Source organism: Thunnus thynnus, chromosome 12 (assembly GCF_963924715.1).
Source record: "Thunnus thynnus chromosome 12, fThuThy2.1, whole genome shotgun sequence".
NCBI classification, from domain to species: Eukaryota; Metazoa; Chordata; class Actinopteri; order Scombriformes; family Scombridae; genus Thunnus; species Thunnus thynnus.
In genome coordinates, this window is record NC_089528.1 from 27,989,214 (window position 1) to 28,016,060 (window position 26,847).

General features: G+C 38.1%; 1 protein-coding gene across 3 annotated transcripts in view; it reads right to left on the reverse strand.

The window, feature by feature from the left end:
- Positions 1 to 26,847, reverse strand: part of esyt2a (extended synaptotagmin-like protein 2a) — a 63,918-nt gene that overhangs the window by 35,142 nt on the left and 1,929 nt on the right. For all 3 annotated transcript variants that reach the window (XM_067606689.1, XM_067606691.1, XM_067606690.1), the window contains exons 2-7: positions 26,305 to 26,704; positions 11,156 to 11,197; positions 7,450 to 7,584; positions 5,812 to 5,888; positions 5,265 to 5,337; positions 2,079 to 2,168 (exon numbers count right to left, since the gene is read on the reverse strand). In XM_067606689.1, coding sequence (XP_067462790.1) covers positions 2,079 to 2,168; positions 5,265 to 5,337; positions 5,812 to 5,888; positions 7,450 to 7,584; positions 11,156 to 11,197; positions 26,305 to 26,697 — 810 coding nt within the window. In that variant the 5' untranslated portion in view covers positions 26,698 to 26,704. The remainder of the gene's footprint in view (positions 1 to 2,078; positions 2,169 to 5,264; positions 5,338 to 5,811; positions 5,889 to 7,449; positions 7,585 to 11,155; positions 11,198 to 26,304; positions 26,705 to 26,847) is intronic.

A 26,847-nucleotide genomic window follows, 5' to 3' on the forward strand; every position in this document is an offset into this window, starting at 1 on the left:
TTTAAAGCAAAAATGACAAATATTTGATGGATTCAGGTGGTAAATTGAATATCTTTGAGTTTTTGGACTGTTGATCGTACAAAATAAGACATTTGATGACATCACCTCAGAGTCTAGGAAACCGTGATGGATGTTTTTCAGTTTTTAAATGTGTTTTTGGTAAAAATGAGTCAGAGGATTCATCATATCCCCCCTAGCGCGCTGACATGATGATATACACCATGAGACCATGGAACTTTGTCAACCAGGTAGAGAATAGTGGTGCAACAGATCATAGTTGATCCATGATCCGTACGGATCGCCCCCCAACGGTTTGGCACGCATGTGAACCGCAGATTAATTGCAAAATTTAATGTCACATTAAAGACAACGTAAACAAACTGTTGTAAGTATGTAAGTACAAGTCATAGACAGACAGCGCATCGCTAACAGGGATTTTGAAGAGCAACGACCAAACCAGCATTTAACGGGTCCGCAGTGACGTCTGCAGCTACGTTTACACGCCGTTTAATGTGCTGCGACTGAGCAGCTAATTAGCTACGTAGCTGCTAACTGACATTAGCGGTGAATGTTTGTTTGGTAGCTCGTTCAACAAGCTAAATTGCAGGACAAGACGTGTGTTCATGTTTGTAAGTTATCAAGTTTTGATGATGTGGACACAGGCTGCTGTTTCATTCACTACCATGTTTAAAAGAGGAAGGTATCAGGCCTCATATTGCAATTTAATTTAACAATTGAGCTTTGAATATTTTATATATTTTAAGATTTTATTTAAACATTGGACATCTTGAATGTTGTTTTCATTTAAGACCATGGGCATTTTTTTTTGCTGATCCGTAAAATGATCCGGTCCATGACTCAAATCCGTGATACGATCCGAACCGTGAGTTTTGTGATCCGTTGCTTAATCTTTAACATCTCTGGTTGTGTTAGGTCTTTTATGAATGAGCAGGACTGCTTTCTGTAAACATGTTTTATCACTACTTTTATTTCTCAGGAAGTTTTATTCACTGGAAATACCAGAAAACAACAACAATTCACCTCACAAAACTTCCTAAGAAGCAGCTTATCAGTGAAGTCCATCCAGATTCAGAAGATATAAATCAAAAAAATACCTGACAGACCAGCGAGTGAAACCATTTCTAAAAGCTTGGTGGTAAAGGATCACTAATCTAATCACTCATTTTATAGCTTTTATTTGATCATCTATCTATTGATTCATCTCAGCAGACCTGCCTGGGATCTCCACACTTTGCTCCACAGTTGATGATAGTTTTTTAAAAAACAAGCTGCCCAGAATCATGAGTTTTGAGTTTTCTCCTCAGTGTGTTGATGTTGTTATGAATGATTCCTCTGTCTTTCAATTACAGACTGGAACAAGATTGAAGGCGAAGGGACAATTTCACATCTTCTGATGTTGATACTTTTCCTGTGGGTGCCAGTATCAAAGCTGAAATCTGGAAGAAATAAATGTGCTGAGGAACAGGAAGGAAGATAGCAGTCAAGGAGAAGGAATCCACTGATAAAAGAGGACGAGTTCAGTAGTGTTTAGGGTGTACTGTAGTACTGTATAAGCAGAGCCATCATCCTTCAAATCCACAGAGGTCAGTGATGGGTGGGAGTACACTACATTTCCACAAGCTATTAGACCAAACGCATGTGTGTTTTTGCAGAAAACTGGAAACAACTCGCCCTCTTTGCATATTACGCAGTATATTTTGGGACAAGATTGTATCTCAGTGTTTATAAATCTTCTGCAGAAGTGTGGAAGTCAGTCAGTAAGACACCCAGTCCCTGTTATCTCCAGAGCCAGGACAGTCACAACAAACACGGATGTACTGTTGATCAGGTTAATTATCTTTTCATAGATTTTTAGTTTAACAATCTGAGAATTTATTGGTGAAAATTGGTGATTTATTGGTGGAAGTCTGCAGAGTTTCTGTAGTTTCAACAACACTGTTGTGGATTTTAAGTGCAATGTTCTCCTGGTAAACAGGCTTACCAGGATTTTAGAGGACTTCCTCATAAAGTCAAAGTCTGAGCATGAGGTCAGAGGTCAAAGGTCAAAAGGTACTCACCGGTTTCTTGAGGAAAAACACAGACAGGGCTCCGATTAGAGGCATGTCTCCCAGCAGAGGCTCCATCACCACTCTCATCACTCCATGAAGCTGGACAGAAGAGAAAAAACACACATTATGAAGCATTTAGTGTCTGTTGTATGTGTTTGTTAACTTTCAGCATTGATGATCAGCAGTGTAGCTTCGACCTGACGGTTTACAGGTTACATCGCTGGCTGCAAATTTCAAACATTTATTCAACAAAATTCAACTTTTGTATACTTTTTCAACATAATGTGAAGTGTTTGATGCAACAAGCAGAGATGGACACTCTGTCAGATTAGGTGAGATAAATGTCACTCTACATGTGAAACCCCAAACAATCACAGCTTGTTGTCTTTCTTGATCTGCATGACAATGAAACTGTTGATCTAATTTGGCGAAAGACACCAACGTTCTCAAACCTTTAATGCTGTCTAACCACAAGTAGTATTATAAAAACTTTGCCTGAATAAAACAGTCTAAAACCGGCAACATTTTAATTTAAATCAGGAACTATTTGATCAAATAGGATTTTGAATCCGACCAAACTTTCTTGCCAGCTTTCAATACTCTGCAATTAAACACTCAGCTCTATAATTAGATGTCCTTCACACAGAATGGGTTGTCTTCTTCTATGGCTGAAATAAAGGTTTGCTGGCGACACATGAAAACGTCTCCAGTGATATACACAAATAAGGGCGTTATAGATACCTGTACAGTAAGTCACACGCACTTGCTTAATATCAAGCACTGAAATGTGTTGCTCATCAGTGTTTTATAAAAGGTCCTTGATTACATATCTACAGGTTGAGCACCACAAACAATTTTGAAGCTAAAAAGAAAAGACAGATATACTTAAAACCTGTAGAAATATAACAGAAACATGAAAATGTCCCCAAATGACTCCTGTGCATGTTCGCTCATGTGCAGCCCAGAGAAGCTTGTTTCAGCCTTAAAACAATAAAACACAGCGTGTCAGACTGTCCTAACCTGCACTCACTCTTAACACCATTAACAGGCTGATATCATGTAGTTTGATCCCAGCTTCTACGACCGCCAATTTTCTTTTTTCTTCCTGGCATTTCATTTAACAACGCTTAATATTTCATTTAAATGCTCTGTTTTGTAATTTCCTCATTTTATAATGCAATTTAAAAAAAAAAAAAACACACAAGGCCAGACTTTTCTCTTCACTTGACATTTGGACGTCTTCACTGTGAAAATGTTACCGTCTGAAACCTGTTTTTTTCTTCTAAAGAGAGTTATGAGGAGAGAAAAACAGAAAACCAGTGACTTTAATTCAAGACTCGGAATCAATTATGTCTGCAAAAGCGCTGATGCTTACAGAAGAGGCAGAAAAAAAAAAAAAAAAAACTGGCAAAGGGGGGGGTTTTAAGTCTTTTATATGTTAAACTAAAACGCAGACGAGGAAAAGTTTTTTTGTGAGTAAATGTTTCCCCTCAGAGCTCTTCATTATTAAGAACACTGGCTGGCTGCAGTGACTCAAACCTCAGTTATGTAGACTGCCCGTCTGCAGCACCAAATTTGGTCGTAGCTCTCTCTCTCCGAGCAATCAAATACCAACATTTTGCTCATCAAAATGGGTGTAGTGGAAAGATTGAAGATAGCCTTTTGTTTATGCCAGCAGCTGCCCTCCTGTAGCTCGTTACTGCCCGAGAGGATGCTTTATAAATCATGTGCCACACATAGCCTAATGTCAGTTTGACCGATAGATGGAAAGAAGAAGCTCTGCTTAAATAAAAAATGAGACTAAGTTGAGAAAGAGCTGAGTTGATACACCTTTAATAAACCGTCAAGAGAGTATGACTCATCACTCACGATAAGCTCTAAGTTCTTCGGTGTTTGAACTACTTATTTCTTCGACAGCCTATGAAAAGCTGACACACACAGCAGCAGCGGGGGCCGCAGCTATAAAAATTTAAGCCAAACACAAAGGCAAATATTAACTCTGCCTCGTAACACGCAGCCGTTTTCCCCTCTCTCTCTCTCTCTCTGTAAATCTTTTTCCGACTTTTCTCTCTCTTTCTCTCTCTCCGCTCACACTTTCTCTCCCCCGTCTGATCTCTGAACAGCAAATATGGGCTGATCCTCTGCGAGCAGCCGAGTGGATAACGTCTCCTTTATCAGTCCTGTGTCAACATATTATGTAAAACTGTCTCTGGAGAGGTCACGGGTTAATACGGGTGGTCATGGCCGAAGCAATGAGGTCTCCCGACGATAAAGGCGCACATCTGTTTTGGGCGCACACATCTGTCTTGAGTGTTTTAATCTTCTTTATCCAAAAAAAAATATAAAGATGCGCTTGTTTTTCTGACCCATTAGAGGTGCGGCAGGTGGGTGGGGACTGTCGATGTGTCATGTGGTTCATTGGTTTCACTTAAGTAATTAATCTGGACTCACTGAGCAGATTAAATACACTGGTTTGGTATTTTTAATGGTTTTATTTCATTTTATTTTAGCATTTCCTGCTGCTGAAACATTTAGCCAATTAACTGATTTGATGGGAACTGTTTTGATTAATTAAATCTTTCAATTTAAGAAGGAAAAAAATCCAAAAATTCACTTGTTTCAGCTTCTAAATGGGAGGAATTGCTGTTTTTATCTGTTTTATATAATTATAAATTGAGGATCTCTGGGTTCTTGACTGTTAGTCGGACAAAACAAGATATTTAAAGACGTCATCTTGGCCTCTGGAAGCCTGTGATAGCCATTTTCTTTTAATATTTTCTGATATTTTACAAATAATAGTAAAAGAAAAGGACCATACAAAGTCTCAAGAGCCCAAGCCGACATCCTCAAATGTCTTGTTTTGTCCAACCAACAGCCCCAAAACCAAAACATTGACACAGAAACACTAGAACCAGAGGATATTTGGCATTTTTGTCTGATAAATCACTTAAAAGAATCATCAGTCGTATCAGAATTGATTAACAGAAAGCACTAGATCACAGTAACAACAACCTTAGCGCTGTTGTTACATCTACAATAGTAACACAGCAGGAAAAGAGGGATCTCAGGCATCATAAGACATGACCTATGACTTCCTAGAGAGCTATTCTTCACCGTATGTGACCGAGAACCAACAAAACATACCTGTCAACATTATACATAACGTGCTGTAAACCCACACTATGCTCTCTATACCTGTATACTCTTGATTCCAGCTCGGCAATAGTATTTCTTGATGTCCACGTCGATCTCTGTATTCCCAACGAAACTGAAACAAACAGCGAAAAGAAGATTAATATTAAAATGTGACAGAGAAGGGAAGTAGATATACATATGTGGGTTCATACAGAGGAAACGACAACAGTAATATTTGTATTTCTTAAAAAGATAAGGCTGGTGTTATTCTACGATCCCATGAACAGACCCTGACTTCCCCAACCTGTCTGTGGCGCTTTGCAGATAAAAAAAATCATTAGAAACAGCTCACAAAGATATAGTTTCATTTTTAAAAAAAGGCTCAGTAATGTCCTAAAACAGCTGGGCGATATAGTTTTTAGCAAAAAATACTCAAACAGGAGGAAATAGTGCATTTGTTGGGACTATTTTCAGTAGCGGAATAATCCACATTTGGTGTTTTACCTATATTATTTACACAATTTAGTAGGATTAATCTACTACCTGGCTTATCATGACACCGGAGGTAAAGCCAACAGTTTGTGAGTGTGAGAAGTTTATTGTGTACCTGATCTGCAGGTCCATGATGACCTGCCTCTTGTCCACGTTCTCTGTGTAAACTTTCACCCCGTTCACTCTCAGCGGCTGCAGAAACAAAACAAGTCATCTCAGTTCTGCTGCTGCATGATATGCAACACAGTACGTGATTTAAGATGCACAAAGAAGAAGACAACTCAGTCCTAACAGCTCCGATTCAAAAAAACTGTTTCATTTCTGCTGCTTTTGTTCTCCCACCAACAATGCTCTAAATTGAAGACAGAGTAGAAAATTCACAGCGTGCAAATCATAGAAGTTCAAAGGCAACAAAGTAGACAGAAATAGAAACGCTCCAATAAAAGATCCAACCACCACCTACACCGACGGAGGCTACGAGCAGCTACTGTAGAGCTGTGAACATTAAAGGATCACACTAGTACTCGTGCATGTCTTCAGCAATTTAGTGCAAAACATTTTATTGATAATTTTACTACAATGGTTCATATTTCTCAGTCCTGCTTATTTCACTTAGATGATCCATCATAGCGAACAACATCTGCTTTTATTGTTTTTAAGGTTACGTTATTGTAGTGCAGACTTTACACAAAATGTACACAATGTAAAGCTGTTTTCTTTCTTTTGCTTGTAGCAGTACTGCAGTATAAAAAAAAGACATTTTAAAGTGTTGACTAATAAACTTGTGCATAACATGACAGGCCAGTCTCTTACTGGGAATTCACATTAACCCTCCTGTTGTCCTCTCGGGTCAATTTTGACCCAGGAGGACATTATTGGTACCGAAACAGCATCTTATCACCTCTTGTGTCAAAGAATTTCAAACGATGCACAGCTGTAGTTCAGTAAAAGGTGTTGCTTTTAACCCTCCCGGGTCAAAATTGACCCGAGGACGACAGGTGTTGTTATGTGCTGTCATCAAAAAAACTGAAATGACTAAACTTACATTTACCAGTCCTCCATAATCCATCAACATATTTTCCTCTGATCTCAACTATAGTTAAAATAATTCATAATGTCTTAGTCAGGATATTGTTTTGAAACCATTTCAATTTTTTTGATTACAGCACATAATGACACCTGTTGAAACTGACCCGAGAGGACAACAGAAGGGTTAAAAGCAACACCTTTTACCTAAATACAGCTGTGCGTCGTTTGAAATGTTTTGACACAAGAGGCGATAATATGCTGTTTTGGTGCCAATAATGAAACAATACTTTGATCTATAACTCACCTTGAAGAATATGACCATGTTTTTCTTTCCTTTTTTAATATAAGGGCATTTAAGAAACATAAGATACACAATAACTTTACTAAAATAGCATAAATCTGACCAAGATTGACAGTTTTTGAAACATTTTGGTTGATACCAATAAACTATTGATGTTGGATACCCAGATCTACCCAATATAGACCTAACAGGACTCCTTAGCTGGAATCCACCACCTTCCCTTACTGGTTTACAAGAGTTGGGATCCATATATTCTGGGAATTCCTCCTCCCTAAGTTGCTCTGTTGTTTCCTTTTTAGTTCTCGCAGTCGTCTTCTTTTCTTGTGTTACTTTTGTTTCTGAGTCTTTGTGTTCAAACTGCTGCGCCTACGAGTACGTATTCATATTATCGTCATAGTTTCGGTGTTTTTGTTTTCTGGTCACCTTGTCGCCCATGTCGATCTTGGTGAAGCAGAAGGAGCTGAGGTGCGGGTTGGCGCCCTTCACCGCCGGCTCGATGGTCTCTCTGAACAGCTTGTCCACGAACTGGCAGATAAACGGCCACATTTGTTTCACCGTCTGAGGTAGGAGAGAGAGAGAGAGAGAGAGAGAGAGAGAGAGAGAGAGAGAGAGAGAGAGAGAGAGAGAGAGAGAGAGAGAGAGAGAGAGAGAGAGAAAACGGTGGAGAAAGAAAGAATGAGAAAATTATTTCACATCAAAATCCCACACAGGCTCAGACGTGTTTCAGATCACTTTTTACACTCTTGTTAAGATTGTTAGCAGATACCTGCAGACACTGGAGAGGCTTGGTTATATATATTTGTTGTTTTATTAGATATATATTTATTGTGTGCTCTTGTATGTTTGACTTGAACTGGACCCTGTAGAGACGACGTTTCCTTCAACTATATACTACTATCTATTGATCTTGAATACACTACATCCTAAAGATGAGTTTCTATGCTCTTTTTTAATTTGTGGGAGAACAAACAGAATGATCTGCTGTATCATTGGTTGACATTCATGTGAAAATATTTGGTTATAATACAAAACAGCACATATATTTGGTGTATATGTAAAGATCAGACATACTAAAGATATGTTTGAGATCATTTAGAAACTGTGTCGCCTTCTTTTTTGGTCCACACAATTTATTTTTCAACTTTACAATCTAATCTGTACATATCTTGATCAGAAGAAAGGACCTTCATCAGAAATGTTTGTTTTATGTTAATAATTGGTATTATAATAATATCTCCTTGACATATTTCTTCAGCTACAGAGTTCAGGCTCTATTTGTTGTTGTTTTTGCTTTGTACTGTTTGTTGTTGTATGTTTTGATTGTAATGGACTACAGATGCAAATTAGCTTCAAGCTAACTCTGGTGCAGTGCATCGTTTATGTTTAATACTGCACACTGTCCTGTTCAATAAATCAATCACAGTGATTATAATATACATGTACAATTACAATTACAGCCTCGTATAAAAGCGGCCAAACTACTGATTTTAAATTGAACCGTAACATCGTCTTCATTGAGACTTTTACTGTAATAAAATTCATTTTTTATCCATGAGCTTAAAATCCTGCAGCCTGTCCAGCAGCTTCCAGAAACTCAATTAGTCTCATTAATTGAGACAATGAGAAGGAGAGAGATCTCAGGAATGCACAAATTAAATCATTATCAACTTCCACATGAATGAACCACGTAGCCGACCGACTGTTGCTGTTTTCACTGTATATGCAAAAGATGACACAGTATAGTGTACACAAGGATTTAGTTTCCTCTAATTAACACATTTAGGTAAATACAGTGTCAGCAAAAGATTAGTGAAAGACAACATGTGCAGCTGATTAATAATCATGATCAAGCAACTGCATTGGGGGGTTGTTTTTATCTCTTAAATGTGCTGCAGACGCTATTCTGGCTCTGTAGCAGCTTTGAGTTCAAAGCATTTCTCTCCTCAGTCTATCGTCTGCTGCCGAGTGACCCATAAACACCTCCGAAGAATCTTTACAGGCTGAAAGAGGAGACGGGGTGAATACGAGTGAACAGGCAGGAAAATCCTCATCGCTGATCGTCACCTGACGTAGCCGAGGTTCGGTGATCCCGACTTTCAGAGTCATTCACATAAAGCATTAACACTTTTTTGTAATGGTGATTAGGTTACATTAATCTACATGTGAATCAGTTTCGCTTTCATCAGCTCTGATGTAACGGATATAAACTGGCAGGAAATCAGGAAATCATTTCCAACAGATGGATTTTATAACTTCCTGATGGAGAAAGTGACTCAAAAATCTGCAACTAATTATTATCGTCATTGTTTTGTCTATAAAACTTTTAGAAAATAGTAAAAAATAACCATTATAATTTCGTTCATTGTGACATCTTCAAAATCCAGAAATATTCAATATTTGTCAGCGTTTTTTCTTAAAAATTATAAATATTGAATGATTATTTTATTATCAAAATAGTTTTTGTCGATGCTCTATAAATCTGAGAGGCAGCAGGAAGAGTTTTTGGTTTGATTCAAAGACCAACGTCGCTCTAAATATTGTCTTTTTACTGTCCAGATGCTAAAAGTCGGATGAGAGAAGAGAGGAGATGATACAAATGTTGATTAGATCATCTGAGTCTTAATTATTTTCATGCACTCACAGCAATAAGCTTTATGAGGAGCAGCGAGTGAATGTCAGACTTATTTTGCCCTGAGTTTTGTCTTTCAGGATGTCTAGCTTGTCGGAGGTTGTGTGGGCAGTCTGAGAGGAAGATTGCAGGCTCATCTGTGAGTTTTTCAAGTGAAAAAACACATATTTAATCTACTGCAGGCCTGGAATTAAATTATTGGGACATTGCAGCCAAAATGTAGGGCACCAAGGCCGAAACCAATAGTGCAATAACAGTAAGTGATAATTACATTGTATGAAGACAAAACAGTATATAATCAATAATTAGGAATCAGTGTATTGAAAAACAGTACTGACTTTATTAAAACTGTTTGACTTTTCCAAAAAATGCTGTCTGATTGATTTTTTTTTAAATGTGAGAAATGCATTATATTAATTGTTATTGTTATATTTTAATGATAAAGTCTATAAATGGGTTAAGGGTGATCAAAATTAATCTGAACAAGTTTTAACACCTGCGCAACTATTAGCATTTGAGCCTGAGATGATAGAAGCAGTCACAAAAATGACTTAAAACACTTTTTTACATGAGAAACTCCTCAAGGAGAAACTCAGCTGACAGACTCTTAACTGTCTCATCTGATATTAAGTCTAATATATCTAATCTTATCTTAATTGATAATCAAAATATCAAAATAAGCATTCTCACACACACTTTCAAAATGTTGTTATATTAGTTTTATAGTAAAGGTTGAGGTTCTGTTGTCATGACGACGTCTCCAAAAACAACAAAATAATTAGTAAAAAAAAACATATTGTAAATGAGCTCTAATAATATGAATATATGATTAGAGAAGGTAAAAAAAAATTAAAAATCTGGATTTTAATCTGATTATTGATAATATCAAAATAAACATATAGTATAAAAATAAACACATGAAATCACAGAAACAGCCCTGAGAATTTATCATCCATCACTAAACCTTAAAAGGTTTTAAATCCATCGTGGTCGCTCACCGCTCTCCATCCTCAGCTACTTTAAAATGCCAATCAGGCTGCTGTTATCACTAGTATTGATCCCCTCACTGATGAATGATGGCGTTTCTATGCTTTGAGGATGCATACATCTTTATTACTGCCCCTTTAAATCACATCTGTAAACAACAATAATAGACAAATACAACAAGACTGAAGATACAAACATCACATCAGATTCTCTTGTCGTCTACATCCATTAACTCTTTTACTGGAAGTCCAGCTGAGCGTTTCCAGTAAGTGATGCTCTTCCAGGTCCTGGTCCCTCGCTCTGTCTCTCTACATCTCTTCCTCTCTCTCTCTCTCTCTCTCCTCTCTCTCTCTCCAGGGAGGTGGTAGCACTGGATCGGGGTCTAGCAGAGCTCCAGATTCAGTTCCTATTTATATAACCTACCTGTCTGCCTCTGCTAGCTAACAGTCTAACTGCACCTGATGTAGAGCGAACCAGGAGATAGAGTTAACGAGTGTGTTTATGTGAGCGTACCTTATTCAGCCACTCCACCCGCTCAACATCTGGATAATGGACCTGGAATAAGACACAGAAAGACAGGAGTTAAAAAAAAACAGTCCGAAACCCAGAAATATTACATTTACTATAATTTTATAACAAGAAAATGCAGCTAATTCTCATATTTGACAATAATAAACAAGAGAATGTTTGGATTCTTCCTTTAAAATAGCAGCAGATTCATTGTTATTGATTGATTAATTCTCTGTCAATCTACTATAGCTCCTCTGACATCAGTGTAGGGAGGTGGTAGCCCCCCCTCACATGTGTACTCTGCTGCTGGTTTTGGGTCGAGATGGGTCACAGATGGATCATCATTTCTCAGACAAAGACTTAAATAGGCTACATCTTTATCACATCCAGTTGCATCTAATTCTGTAAACAACTTTCTAACTTTATTAATAACTTTGGAAATGAAATGCTGTTTTCTTGTCCCAGTTTAAGTAAAATTCCCATTAAAACTGACCAACTTCTGCAGAAAGACTTCCCAGACAGACTTTCCCTCTGTGGTATTTGTTTCTAAATATACAAATTGCCCCCAAAATTCACACAGCAGTGGGATGATTCGACTTGATTTACGCTGAACGCTGAAGTAGAACAGCTTATTATTATTACTGAGATTAATAACAAGGTAAAGAGCAAGGAGATAAAATGTCAGATCCGTAGTTACAAGACAAAACATGTTAAGAAACATCTTTTTGTCCACAGATTCATTGGGAAGCGTCCTTTTCACCCTCACATGTCTTGTTTGCCTGAACAATAGTCCAAACCTTTAAAATATTTCATTTACAATGATATAAAAACAAAGAAAAGAAGCAAATCAGTACATTGGAGAAGCTAGAATCAGATAATGGTTGACATATCTGCTTAAAAAATGACAGTTAATCAAATATTAGTTAATCAAAATAGCTGCCAATTAATTTTCTATCCATTGACGAATTGATTCATCTTCTTATTTCAGCTTTTTGTCACTCACAGACCTCAGTCTTTATCTATCCTTTAAAAAAATAAAAGGACCACTATGTGTTTCCCTGTGTGTGCAGGTATCATTTCCTGTCAAAGGGTAAATATATCTCACTGAGCAACAAATCTCTTTGAGAGCCGAGGCAGAGCGCCGACTATCCGAGAGGACCGAGTCCTCAACGCCACAGCGGGACGCAGTCTGACAGGATGTCAGTACAGCTGATGCCACAGCAGCATCAAAGCTGTTGTGGAGGTCTGGGAGTCGACTCAGACGGGCCTGTTACATAACTGACACACTGGGAGGATCCTGCAGAAACACTTCAGCCAAGACAGACATGAACCCTGAACGAGCACAAGTCAACGAGGACACAACCATAATGTATAGATAAGTATGATGTATAGATTACAGTCAGGTGGACCAGGATAATAAATATTTGCCTATTAGTTTGGTCTATAAAATGACAGAAATTGGTGAAAAATGTCCAAAAGTCCAAGATGACATCAGTCCACAACCCAAAACTATTCAGTTTACTGTCACAGGACACTAAAAAAACATAAAAATATTCAGTTTACTGTCACAGGACACTAAAAAAACATAAAAATATTCAGTTTACTATCACAGGACACTAAAAAAACATAAAAATATTCAGTTTACTGTCACAGGACACTAAAAAAACATAAAAATATTCAGTTTACTATCACAGGACACTAAAAAAACATAAAAATATTCAGTTTACTGTCACAGGACACTAAAAAAACATAAAAATATTCAGTTTACTGTCACAGGACACTAAAAAAACATAAAAATATTCAGTTTACTATCACAGGACACTAAAAAAACATAAAAATATTCAGTTTACTATCACAGGACACTAAAAAAACATAAAAATATTCAGTTTACTGTCACAGGACACTAAAAAAACATAAAAATATTCAGTTTACTATCATAGGACACTAAAAAAACATAAAAATATTCAGTTTACTGTCACAGGACACTAAAAAACATAAAAATATTCAGTTTACTGTCACAGGACACTAAAAAAACATAAAAATATTCAGTTTACTGTCACAGGACACTAAAAAAACATAAAAATATTCAGTTTACTGTCACAGGACACTAAAAAACATAAAAATATTCAGTTTACTATCATAGGACACTAAAAAAACATAAAAATATTCAGTTTACTATCATAGGACACTAAAAAAACATAAAAATATTCAGTTTACTGTCACAGGACACTAAAAAACATAAAAATATTCAGTTTACTGTCACAGGACACTAAAAAAACATAAAAATATTCAGTTTACTGTCACAGGACACTAAAAAAACATAAAAATATTCAGTTTACTGTCACAGGACACTAAAAAAACATAAAAATATTCAGTTTACTGTCACAGGACACTAAAAAACATAAAAATATTCAGATTTGAGGAGCTGGAATCAGTGAATTTTTCTTGGAAAATGACTCAAAACATTTAATCGATTGTCTAAATAGCTGCTGTTTTCTGTCAATCAACAAATCAATTAATCAACTAATCATAGCAGCTTTAGTCACTGCGAGAGTTTTCAATCCATAAACATTAAACTAAAGTCATTTACACTGTAAAATCAATATGTCCACTGCATGTCTCTGATATATTATTGTAATAAATACATTTTATATTATCTCTGGAAAACAAACAAACATGATATGTAGGCCTACATTTACGTACTTAAATTGAATCAAAAGTTTTCTAAATTCATGTTTTCAATCACAGTTTACCAGCTCAGTTTGAAGAGCACACTCATGGTATTTTGAAATATGTTGATTTATCATCATTAAAAGGCAAAACCCACAATACAAAAAGCTGAAGAGCCACTTCTAAATAATGACAACAGATCAACAAGACACACAGCAGCCACATGTTGTCTGTGTTTCCTCAATGAGCACTAAAGGTCACTCTGTCTCACACTAACTCAGCACACGTGTCCCCGTTTGACACATGAAGCCGTCTAGGGAATACATACGACACCACGTGCGCTCGCTGTTGTGCTTCCTAAACATAAACAAACAGGCTCACGCTGATACATGCAGTGTTTTTCTAAGAGTTAAGATTCCATTTTACTATTTTTACATCACTGACAATGAGGTGTTGTTCTGGATTCTGCCAGTGGTGACAGATTTCACTGGATCAATGACCTGTTTATCTGTAAGCAGACCTTAAGTCTGGGACTGTAGAACAGGTTTAGGGAGGTAGCTGGTTGGGAAGGTGTGGCGTCTCTGTGGGATGTTGGTCGGGAAACAGGAGTGAGGTAATCCTTTAGAGATATTTGTTAAGGATGAAGGTGCAGTTGTACCATCCAGTCGCTACTTGTAGTAGTGGGTGTAACGTTTTATAATAAAACATGTTCACTACACAAGGAAAAATCACAAGTTATAGTTATATATTGTCCCATATGTTCCAATAATTCCCTGGAAAGCAGCTGATATGTAACTGTGTATTTAGCGAAACGTTCCTGGGAATAACGATGTAATTTGATATTTGTAAATGAATCATTTAATGAGTCTTTTAGTGAGCGTACAGCAGGTCAGCTGAACGTTAAAAAAGGTTTGTTATAAGTTTGTACAAACATACAATTCATGACTGAATGACTGATGGATGAATATTAGCATAGAAACAGTATTTAAGTTTAAATGGAGCGCTTCTTCGGAGCGGAAATTCCCTTCGTAACTCGACAGCTGCTTATAAACACGACTTAAACACAACAGAACTTTGTGTTTGTGTTTTCTTTAATTAGTGCCAAATTACACAGTTCGTTCTGGGAAATGATTAGAGAAATTACACAGACGGAAAATAAAGTGTTCCCAAATTGAGTCCTTCCATCTCATCCAATCAAAGCTGCTAAAATGTAAACTACAAACGTTTATCTGGTGTCTCAGGTTTATTTTTTTTACAGCTGTTGTTTAAATACCATTTCTTCATCACCACGGCGATATACGACTTACAAGAAATCAAGAAATACTCGTGACACATCACCGTCTCTGTCATGGTGTCGTATCATAGCAACCGCATAAAGCAAACAAATGATGACACATATAATATAATCATCTAGAGAACAGGGATTAGAATTTAGCTAAACATGTAAATACAATAGAAAATTGTTGGTGGTGTATTTTCTACATGTTCTACATGTTCATTAAAAGGTAGAAGTCAAAGTCGAAGCTACGCCGAAGCAACAGGCAGCATCTGTTGCAACTTCATGGACATCAAAACAAAAACAACAAAAGGAATTCAAGTATTGAGCAATAAAAAGTAGGAAAGAATGACTCATCTGTCTAATAAAACAGGCAGCGACAGCATCACAATTTTCTCCCTTTTTAGGGTAAACAGCGGCCAGTTTTTCAGAGCGAAGGACTAACAGAGAGAAAAACTGCATGCAGGCATCAGAAAGGGAAATATTTAAGATAAAAGCAAGATAAAACTATATATATATATATATGGAAGTATATGGAGTTAACAGTAAGGAAAACAGAAGTGCAGTTAAAACTCAGTAAATGAGAGTCATTGAACGAGTAAACAGGAAACAACACTTAGGTGGTACGGTAATAATGGACCAGCCCACATGACTCAGCATCGGAGACTTAATTGCCAATAAAAGTCAATATAAGCAGAAGAAGAAGAAACAAGCCTGATGCAGAGAGATACAAGAGAAGAAGAGATTCAGGCTGAAATATGAACAAAAACAGCTGGTAAGAGTTTTGGAGATTGAAACCAAACTGCAAAAAAAAAAAAAAAAAAAAAAGAATATAAATGATGGAGACGAGTAAAACGTGGGAACAAATTAAGACATGTTATTAGTTCCTATGATGTAAAATTCCCTATAAAAGAAGTTCACAATGTGACAAAGCAAGGAAACTGATTCATTTCCTCATTTCTCTCTTTTGAGAGTAACAATGGCTCCTGCATTTAAAAAGAGCAGAGGAAGGACAAAAGCTTTCGCCGTCAGACATTCATTCCTTCAACCCGCTGATGATGTCACCGCCAACTCTGAAAGCTCCGATAAAAAGAGCCTCTCAGTGACGGATCGCTGCAGAGATTAGTCGATTAATCGATTAGTCGACCCACGGGGAATTAATCAGCAGCTGTTTTGATATTTTGGTTAATTGTTTCAGTCATTTTTCCAAGCAATAAAAAAAACATTCTGGTTCCAGCTTCTCAATTGTGATGATTTTTGTTTGTTTGTTGACTTTTGTTGACAGTAAATCGAGTATTTAGTAACATTTCAGGCTCTTAATCAGGCAAACAAGCAAATTGAAGACATCGCTGTAGCCTCTGAGAAATTGCAAATGCCATTTTTTCCACTATTTTATATCATTTCATAGACACAATAATTAAAATCAATGACATAAATGATGTTCTTAGAACTTTTTGGGGGGCAGGGGAGGCGTTGTGACCACAAAAACAACAGGATACACTAATATAACGTGTTTAAGATGTCTTTTTTTTTTTTTTTATTAGTAATGACGCTTTGGCGAAAGGTCAATAAGGAAGATCTCTTCCCTCGGGTTCTGTCTTTATACCACCGTGGGTGAGTTTTTTATTTCCTCTTGTACTATTTCTCTCCGTCACTTCCGCTTTCCCACACTTCCGACGTCGCCACCTGACCAACGATCTTCCTGAAGAGATTCTGGCATCAAAACCTGAACAAAAACCTGAACTCACAATCAGTTTAGGTCTGCAACTGATTAATCCGTTGATTATTTTCTGGATTAATCGTTTAGACTATGAAATGGTAAAAAAATAATGAATTAACTACATTCAACGTTTCTCAGAGGCGGCGGTGATGTCTTCAAATATCTTGTTTCTTTCGACCAACAGTCTAAAATGTTAAGATGTTCAATTAAATGTCATGTATATAAAGGAAATACAGCAAATCTTCACGCTTGAGAAGCTGCAAACATCAAATATTATATCAAAATAGTTACGGATTAACTTTAAACATTACGATAGCTTTCCAAAGGATTTAAATCCTGTCTCATAATATCTAATAAACCTACAGAAGTTATGGATTATTACTTCCTGGATGGTGTTTTATCTGCCTGTAGCAACACGCCCACACCAGCACAGACGCTTGCTATAATATTTCAATGCAGTGTTTTCAGTCTGAATCCACCACAAACCTCAAAAACAGCAAGTGTAACAGATCTGAAGCACGGACTTGGCTCGGCCTGAGAGCTTTCTGTAAGATTGTTTAGGAACAGGAACCAGTCGGAGATCAGTGTCAAGCTCGGAGCATCTCTTTGAGTAAATCGTGTGTGTGTGTGTGTGCGTCTCTGTGTCAAGGCGAGTCAAGTGGGTGAGACTCACAGGCCAACTATGTAACAGCTGTTTGGAAATCCTTACCTCCCTTTCCAGCCACACCCCCCCCCCCCCCCTCCGATACAAAGCATGTGTGTGAGTGAAAGGCACGGCGAGAATGAATAATTACTGTACTGTGCTGTTGGAATTTATAAACTTTAAAGGAGCAGTGTGTAGGATTTAATGGCATATCACAGTGAGGTTGCAGATCGTATCCCCCTCATGTATGGTGGCCACGAAACTTGCGAAAAATGCAAAAGGCCCTCTCTAGAGCCGGTGTTTGGTTTGTCTGTTCTGGGCTACTGTAGAAAACATGGCGGTGCAACATGACGGGCTCTGTGGAAGAGGACCTGCTCCCTATGTAGATATAAAGGGCTCATTTTAAAGTAAAACACAACAATTCTTATTTTCAGGTGATTATACGCTAATTAAAACATACTTTTTCCGCCAAGTCCGTTCCGCTAGAAGCCGCTAAATTCTACAGACTGCACCTTTAAAGAGCAATTGACAAAATAAATAAATAAATAAATAAAACTGCATTTCCTGTCATCGTGTTGAACGTACGCTCTGTCACTAAACCTGTTTCTGACGGGAGGAGAGACCCCCCCCTCCTCTCCGAAAGGTGACAACCGAAACAAGCGAGCAAATCAGCTCAATCAGCTTCCCTTCAAACGGCGGGAGGCGTTGAAAGGTGCAGAAACAGGAGACCCGTATGACGAGACAGTTGCGCCACGCTGACGTCTATATTTAGGCTCAGCGAGAGAGAGAGAGAGAGAGAGAGAGAGAGAGAGAGAGAGAGAGAGAGAGAGAGAGAGAGAGAGAGAGGCTGACTGTCGAGGATATCAGGATAGATTGCATTCAGGAGAGAGATAAGTAAAGGAAATCTGAGTGCTCTGTTGTGCTGATGGTGTTAAGACAGAACCGAGACTAGATGTTGACGTTCCATAGATTTTAGAATAAAATTCATTTTGTGAACATTTTTCATCAATTAGGGTCAAAGCTGAATGTATATTATTGTCTTTTAGATGGTATTATGGCTGCAACTAGCAATTATTTTCATTATCTATCAATCTACTGGTTATTTTTTGACCAATCGAGTATTGTTTTGTCTAGAAAATAGTGGGAAAATATCCGTTATAGTTCCCCACAACCCAAGAAGACATCTTAAAATGTCCAAACCTCAAAGATATTCAGTTTACCATCATGTACGACAAAGAAAAGCATTAAATCATCACTTCAATCATCAATTAAGAACCCGAAACCAGCTAATTTGGGGGCATTTTTACTTTCACCAGTTCAAACTATACAAGCTAATGCCTCTTACTGTTCTCAGTCTATGAAAGGCTTCTCCGTATTAATGTTTTAAGATTAATTTGAAAAAGCAGGATCCTTGTCCAAGAAGTATTGGCAGGCAAAACAAATATCATCCATCTACTTTAGAGTTGTTGCTGCTGGCTGGAGGTGAAACTGAAAGAAAATCTGTAATAAATCACGTTGTTGAAAACACTTTTTACTCCATTCATAATTTTTGTTGTGTTTTCACTGTAGTGAGCAACATCATTTGAATATATTTGAATGGAAACTAAATATCTGGCAGCATCGTCTCTCTTTTCTCAGCTTCAGAGTGCATAAACAAGAAGAAAAACACTGTATTTTTAAAAAAAACGCTACCTTTAAAAGCTGCTGAGTCACTTTAAAAAGTGTATTCTAACTTAAACACATTATGACTGTGATCTCTCTCTGCTAGGAAGAGATACAGGCCTGATATTAACGATTATTTTCATTATCGATCCATCGTTTTATCCACATAATGACAAAAAAAAAGTGAAAAATGTTCGTAATAATTTCTTAGACCTCAAATATCTTGTTCTGTCTGATCAACAGTTTAAAAATCCAAAGAAATTCACTTTACTTTCATATAAATATGACACAGAAAAGCTTCAAATCCTCAGATATGAGAAGCAACCTGCAGATTTTTTGGCATTTTGGCTTTAATTAAAATGATTATTCGATAATCAAAATAGTTGCTGATTAATGTTCTGCTCAACAGATGTGAATGTAAACACACTCAAATAAAGACAAATATCAATACTAAATCTAATGGTCATCGACCTTTTTTTTTTTCAAACCCGACGCGCCGGCTAACAAAGCAATAAGAAACGTTTTGAGAGTCGAGGTAGAAGCCGAGCGGAGCAGCACAAGGCCTTTCTGTTCCTCCACATTGTTTCCATTCTCGGCCGTGGAGCAGAGCCCCGCCCTTTGGCACATCAAAAAGAAACAGGGAAGCCCCACCCATGCTATGTCATTTGAGTACACAGAGACGAAGAGGAGGAGGAGGAGGAGGAGGAGAAGGAGAGGGAGGAGGAGGAGGAGGAGGGCAACAGTTACACTTTGGTTGTAGTTAGCTTCCATGTCAGTCTTTTGAAAAGCTGATGACAGAGAGACTCGGTTGCTTTAACCTTTAGTTGTGTGAAGGGAAAGGTTTAGCTGCACTTTTTCCTGCACCACCCAGCTACAGTCACACATATACACACCTAGAAATAATAATTTAGTCTATAAAAATGTCAGAAAATAGTGGAAAGAATGCCTATGCTATAATATCCCAGCCAAGGTGGACGTCTTTTAACCAACAAAGTCCAAAAACCCCAAAGAATAATCAGTTTACTGTAATTAATGACAAAGAAAAGCAAAAAATCTTCACAACTACTACTCTAATCCTGTGGCCTTTATCATGCAGCATGTGTCAAATTTCTAGATTATTAAGGTTATCAGTCTAACCTCATTCCTCCTCGTTGAAACTGCTGCTGGAGACATTTCATCATATCCAATAAAAGCAGCCAGCAATGACCTAAGATGACCTTTGTCGCCTTTAGCCTAAATTCCACGTATAAGTTTGTTTCAAAATGACCAAACCGCCGTCTGAAAGAGGTAGCAGAACCCTTGCATGTATTTGCATTACCAGTCAGAAGTTTGGACATATTTTCTCTTTCAAGTGAATGTGAAAGTGTGAAACTTTTTACTGGTACTGTATACTGTTTGGAAATTATATAACTTACATTTTTGGTATTAAGCAGCACAGTTTTGTGCCTTTTTTATAGTGTGTGATAAATAAAATGTAACTCTGATATTACTAGAATTCCAGCTGAACAGATACCGGACCGATGAGGCGTATTTCATTTCATTTGAACTTTATATAAACAAATCCCGTTGAGAAAAATCGATTATATTTTAAGTCATGCATTTCTAATCAATTTATGAGTTTTAAAAAGGTTACACATTCCTGTGTTGTCTGCTTATCTCCGCTCTGTTCATCACAAACTTTTTTGATTTTCCAGCTTATATGGATCAAAGGATTACAGAGCAACGGTGTAATCGCAGACGGACACACTGGAGTTACAGACGGCATGAGAACGGAGACTGAAGAGTGCGGCTTCTTTAAAATGCACACTGACAAAGAAAAGCATGTAATATGATATAATGTTAAAAAAAAAGACCAGGAATTGTTGAAATTTGGTACCAGAAAGTAATCAAATAATAAATAAATGGGTCAAAAATGTATTCAAAACAACAGGGGGGGTCAAAAAATGTGTTCACATCTCCAGCTATTCTGAATCGATTCACAAATGTCAAAAATCGATTTTCTAAATGTTTATTAATAACATGATGTTGACAGAACAAATAAGGCGGAACTCGACAGTGAGGGCAGCGTAGCACGCAGACATTTTACAACGAGACTATGAAGCGTACTGTGAACTTCCTTCACCGTCACTCAGAACGTTAGCGGAGCGGACCAGCGGTTAGCGGTAACAACAACGAGAGCAGCTGACCGACACACACCGCAGAATTAAACAACTTAAACCAACTCTGAGGTGAACAAAATAACTCGGTTCTCTGTTTCACCTCAAAAACGTTGCGCCTGCTCAGCGTCTCGGACAACAATGGCTTCCCCCGCGTAGCAGAGAGGCTGCTCTCCTTTGCTGGAGACATGATGTTAATAACACAGTGGAGCACCCCGCTTCCCCCTCGTTTTGTTATTCTCATACAGACAGGAGGCTGTAAGATACTTTCATATTAATTCATTCATTAATTAATGCAGTTAAAATAAAAAAGACTGTGGACCATTTATCTTATCTGCCAGTTGTGTTTCATATTGTATTTCAGTGGATTAAGGACACCAGTGAACAGTTTGGCACACAGTTTACTGGAGCAAGGGACTGAAAACAGTGCCCTCTAATTGATTCTGAAGCAAACTGGCACCAAAAATATTGTGATAGTAACAGATCGGGAGATAAGTGCATCGTCCCAGGGCTACAGAACAAAAGGATGGGAATTAGGATTTGCTGCTTTTGTTTGTTTGAGCTCTGGGGAATTGTAACGGACATTTGTGTGAAATTAGAAAATAAAGACATTAATAGACAAAATAATCAATGATGAAATTAATTGTTAGTTGCTGCCCTAATATATTTATAATGTAGCTCACAATGCAAGTATTTTAGTGTTTTCTACAAGTCAAACTGCACATAAAACTATTATGTTCAAGGTATTTGGTGTAGTATTGTGTTATCTATCATATATGCCGTGATATAAACATAAAACTATTTACTAGACACAAACACACTACATTCACTGAGTAAACAGAGCATTTTAAATTGGTGTCACAAGTGTCTGAAACGCGTCTTTGATTCTAAATGCATATTACTTTATATTAGATGAGATGAAAGTTGGTCATCTGTGACTTTCACGGCCTGTTAATGAGACAGTTCCTCTACTGTATAGCTTTAAATACTCCTGACCTGAATATCAGCAAAACACGAACAACATCCCTTCCTGTAGACGCATCTTTTTGTGTCAGACAGGACTGAGTTATGCAGCTTGTCCATTTGTCTTCAGAAACATAAAACTGAACCATTACCTCAGGCATTCTTGGCTTGCTAACTCTGAGCTGCTGCCCACGCTGCCCATCAAGCCTCGTTCCAGGCACATTTGCTAAGAGGGCGAGCCAGGAAGAGATTAAAGGTTCACAACCAAAATCTATTTTTCAGTGATTATTTCAGTGATAATTACAGATGCTTCATCGCTTGACAGTGCATTGCATTGTGTTTGATTTTATAAATTAGATTTATTTGTGTTATTCTGTCTGTCGTGTCTTGTATTTGCCTATTGAAGTGCAATTCATCAATTGCTCCAGGAATTGCCACTAGATAAAAATCTACTTGTTGCTTGTTGATTTTGCAGCGCCAAAGTGTGAAATTTTTCACCCTGAAAAAGCAACACCTTTCACCAGCTCAATGGCAGCAAAAAAGAAGTGTAGTGCTGTAACAATAGTCAATTCATCTATTCAATCTAGTAGCCAAAAATTTAATCGCCAACAATTTTGCCAACTGAAATCTCATTTAAAGGCGAGTGTGAAGGATTTAGTGGCATCTAGCAGTGATGTTGCAGATCGCAACCACATGAATACCCCTCATCCTCCCCTTCCAGGCATGTAGGAGAACCTACGGTGGCCGCAAAACCTGCAAAAAACATGAAAGGCCCTCTCTAGAGCCAGTGCTTGGTTAGTCCGTTCTGGGCTACTGTAGAAACATGGTGGTGCAACATGGCGGGGCTCCATGGAAGAGGATCCGCTCCCTATGTTGATATAAAGGGCTCATTCTAAGGTAATAAAAACACATTTTCAGGTAATTATACTGTAATTAAAACATACTTATGACTATTATATTCCATTTCTGGCAAGTCTGATATGCTAGATGCCAATAAATTCTACACACTGCACCTTTAAGTCATTTATCATGCCAAAATACCAAACATTTTGAGGACTGCAACTTGTTAAATATGATGATTTAGGACTTTTCTCTGATTTATGTTATTGTAAACTGAATATCTCATATCATGACATTTGATATATTAGTATATATATATAAGTATTTTTGGCCTGGCAGGGGTTCTCATTGGCATGGCAGCCCGCCAGACCTGTACTATTATAGGGGAAACACTGCATCCTTCCAAATCCTTCTGAATTTCACAGGTTTTCCCATCATTCCTTCCATCAGTTCTTGGGATTGTTAAGGTTAGGGCCATATGAATTATTTCATAATCATTATTCTAAAGAGTAATAGCACAGCAATCAAATTCAATAACTGACACTTGATGTATGTCAGAATATATAATTGCTTCTTAATAATAGGTTTCTAAATTTTCAGAATGTTTGATGTAATTATGAATAATTTCCACACCTAAAAAAAAACCCCCTGACAATTCATCACTTTTGTTTACACAGAAAACTGATGCCTCTGTGATGAAGAGGCTTCGTTATTGCAATCATATTTTCTGTTAACGACGATGATGATGATGATGCCGGAAAATTGTGAGAGGATGAGTGAATGGCAGGACTCCAACCGGACACAAACCCATCCCCTTTCTCATCACAGGGCATCACATCATCGCATCCATTATCTCAAAGACCTTGAGGAAAAACAGTGCTCAGCAACATCCCTGGTACCCCGAAGTAAAAAAGCTTTTCTGTAAGCAGGGACACTCCGGTTGAAAGCAGCTGTCATGTTTGCTGTGTTGTGAGTCACAAACCTTCTCTCTTTTGTCTTAAATGCTGCATGTTTGACGCAGCCTTTGTCACAGATGTTGTAACTCACAACAACGTGGCTAATGACATTTTGGATGTGTAAACCAAACACTGTTGATTGACAGCTCTTTGTTTGCCTGATTAAAGGGAAACTCGGGAACCAGTGAAAGGATGCCAAATGATTTGCATATCCTACTGATAATGAGCAACAATCAGCAATGAACTTTGACCCCTAAAAGACTCTCAGTCTGTCCTTGTTTTCATAGAAGATACTTTATCTGCTTCACCTCTGTCACACTAACCACAAAACTCAATGATAAGAAGATCACTGAAAAGACCCTGAGTCATCGTGGTGCAGTTTCTAACTAAATCAAAACTCTGTTGAAGTGTTCACACATTATTAGGAGCCCTGTTGTATTAAAAGTGAATCCTGAGACAAGGAATGATACCCTCAAGGAAAAATTCGGGGGGGGACCTTTTTCTTTTCAGTTACAGATAAATCCCAAATTTTTTAGTCTTTTTAGACAAGAATCAGATCTCTCCATGATGGTTAAAGCTCAGCTAATCTTCCCAAACAAGAGTCCCATGATCAGCCTGATGTCCACTCATAACCACCATGTTATAATCAACCTAATGTGGTATCCAGCAAATATTCAGTAAACCTCAGTGTGGAAATTCATTTTTGATCTCCTTGACAGAAAGAAAAAAAAAAAAACCTAATGTTCCACTTGCTTTCTAGCATGTCTCACAGTCTTCTTCAGTTGATGAAATTTGTTCAGTTGCCTTTGAGAAGTCGATGAGAACGTGAAGACAAGGAACGCATTTAAGGATGAGTCTACACAAACAGCCAGTCAAAGCGACAGATTTAAGGCTGTATTCCTAATGTCGTGACACATAAATAGATTCTGATCTATTTGTGGATTTCATAATGCTTGGAAATTAGAAATGGAGAGTGGAAGTGAAGTTTCCCTGCTCTGAAAAGGTTTCAAGGAGAAGTGGATCTGCACCACAACAGGCCGAAGGAACCAATGTGCCGACAGCGAATGATACCGGTTCGCTCATATACTGCACATCCTGTGTTCACACGCCCCAATGTTCAATGTCCATTCCTAGCATGCTGGCAACTAGAAAGGTTGCCTAAAGAGCTTGTCATTATGTCAGGAGTGCAGTGTGAGCAGACAGAGAGAAGAATGACAGCTATGTGGAAGGTGTGTGTGTGGCCAGCCTGCTTCCTCCTCCTCCTCCTCCTCCTTCTCCACACCGGTGTCTCATTGAAGAACAGGAAATCCTGACTGCACACTGACAAGCAACCGCACCGAGAGGAGATGACTACTGAACGTGAAAATTAGAGCAGGGTTTGATAACTCTCCTCTGCTTTAGCAAAGCCATCCTCGGGAGCCCCGTAGGCCCCGTAGGCTCAGAGGCCATGTGTAAATTATTTATGGATGACTCCATTTCAAGAGCCCAACGCAGATTAGATCATGGAACCGATGACGAGCTTTTGCGCCTTCAGCAAACGGTGCAGAATGTGTGACATTTCCAATGGCTATTTATGAGACCCTCATTAACAGGCAACAAAGTTTGATTCGTCCTGTGGACTAAAATGAAAGTGTCGCAGTATCAAGTGTCAAGAGACGTTGCTCTGTTTATCCCTGGCTGCTGTGATTGTCACCATACTGGCCTTCCTCATCCAAAAACCAGCGGAAAAATCTGATGTAGATTATTAATTAAAAACAAATTTAGTGATACAAGGTAAAACTTCTTGGGCCTCACATTGCTGGATATTCTTAATATTGAACTACCCAAAACTATTCATTTTCTCTATTTTGTTGCCAGCTACATTGCCCCAAAATGACTTGTTTCATAAACTCACATGAGAAAATGAAAGTTAGTAATAATTTTTTATATGCTGCATTTCTCAAAACACAGTGACATGTCTCTTGGCATATCTTAAGTCTCCTCTCAACACCTCACATGCAGGAGGTTGTGTGCTGGGATGTTCAGTCTGCAGTGTTTTAAGAAGAGAAACTGAACAAAATCAGTGGGAGGACAAACTAAGGTTGGATTTTGGCCATGGCAGGGAAGTTATCTCTGTCAGTCAGTTTGGCAGGCAACCAGTCAATGTTGACGTCCTTTACTTGTTGCTGGCTGGGAACACACCCAAGGGAATGCTGAGGCTTGAAACAGAGTCAAAATACATAGCAACAAGACAGTGATAATAACAGAATAGTACTCCAGAACTCACCCATGGTGGCAGCTCAGTAGTAGGAACACTTTGCCTTGCTGTTTTATCCTCATGGTCCAGGAATGCTAAGGCACGGTTTATCCTGTAGTCTTTATTGCCGTGGTTCTTCCTCCAATAGAACAACATGGCGAGTCCGATCAGAACCCAGCTGAAGCTGAACTCAAAGTATCCCAAGATGTAGATGGGGAAAATGATGGCAAAAGTCTTGGCAAATTTAATCCACATTTGGCTGACATCTGTCAGAGATGACTGCGGCTCATCGTCCAGCTCGTCCGGGGACAGAGGCGGGCTCACGTTAGAGCTCACCATGTTGTTGGGTGCTCCGGCTGGCCCGTTCTCCTTAACACCTGGTCCCGCCGAACCTTCCGTCCTGGTCCCGGCACTGCTACTCATTTCCTCTCTGGAAAGACAGACATTTACATTTCTTGTCACTGCAAATAAAGGCCTCATTCAGCAAAACTTTTATCCTCACAGGTCAAAGGTCAAAAAATAATACCACACATGTGCTGTAGTTATACCCTCAGGAGTAAAACAACATTAAGC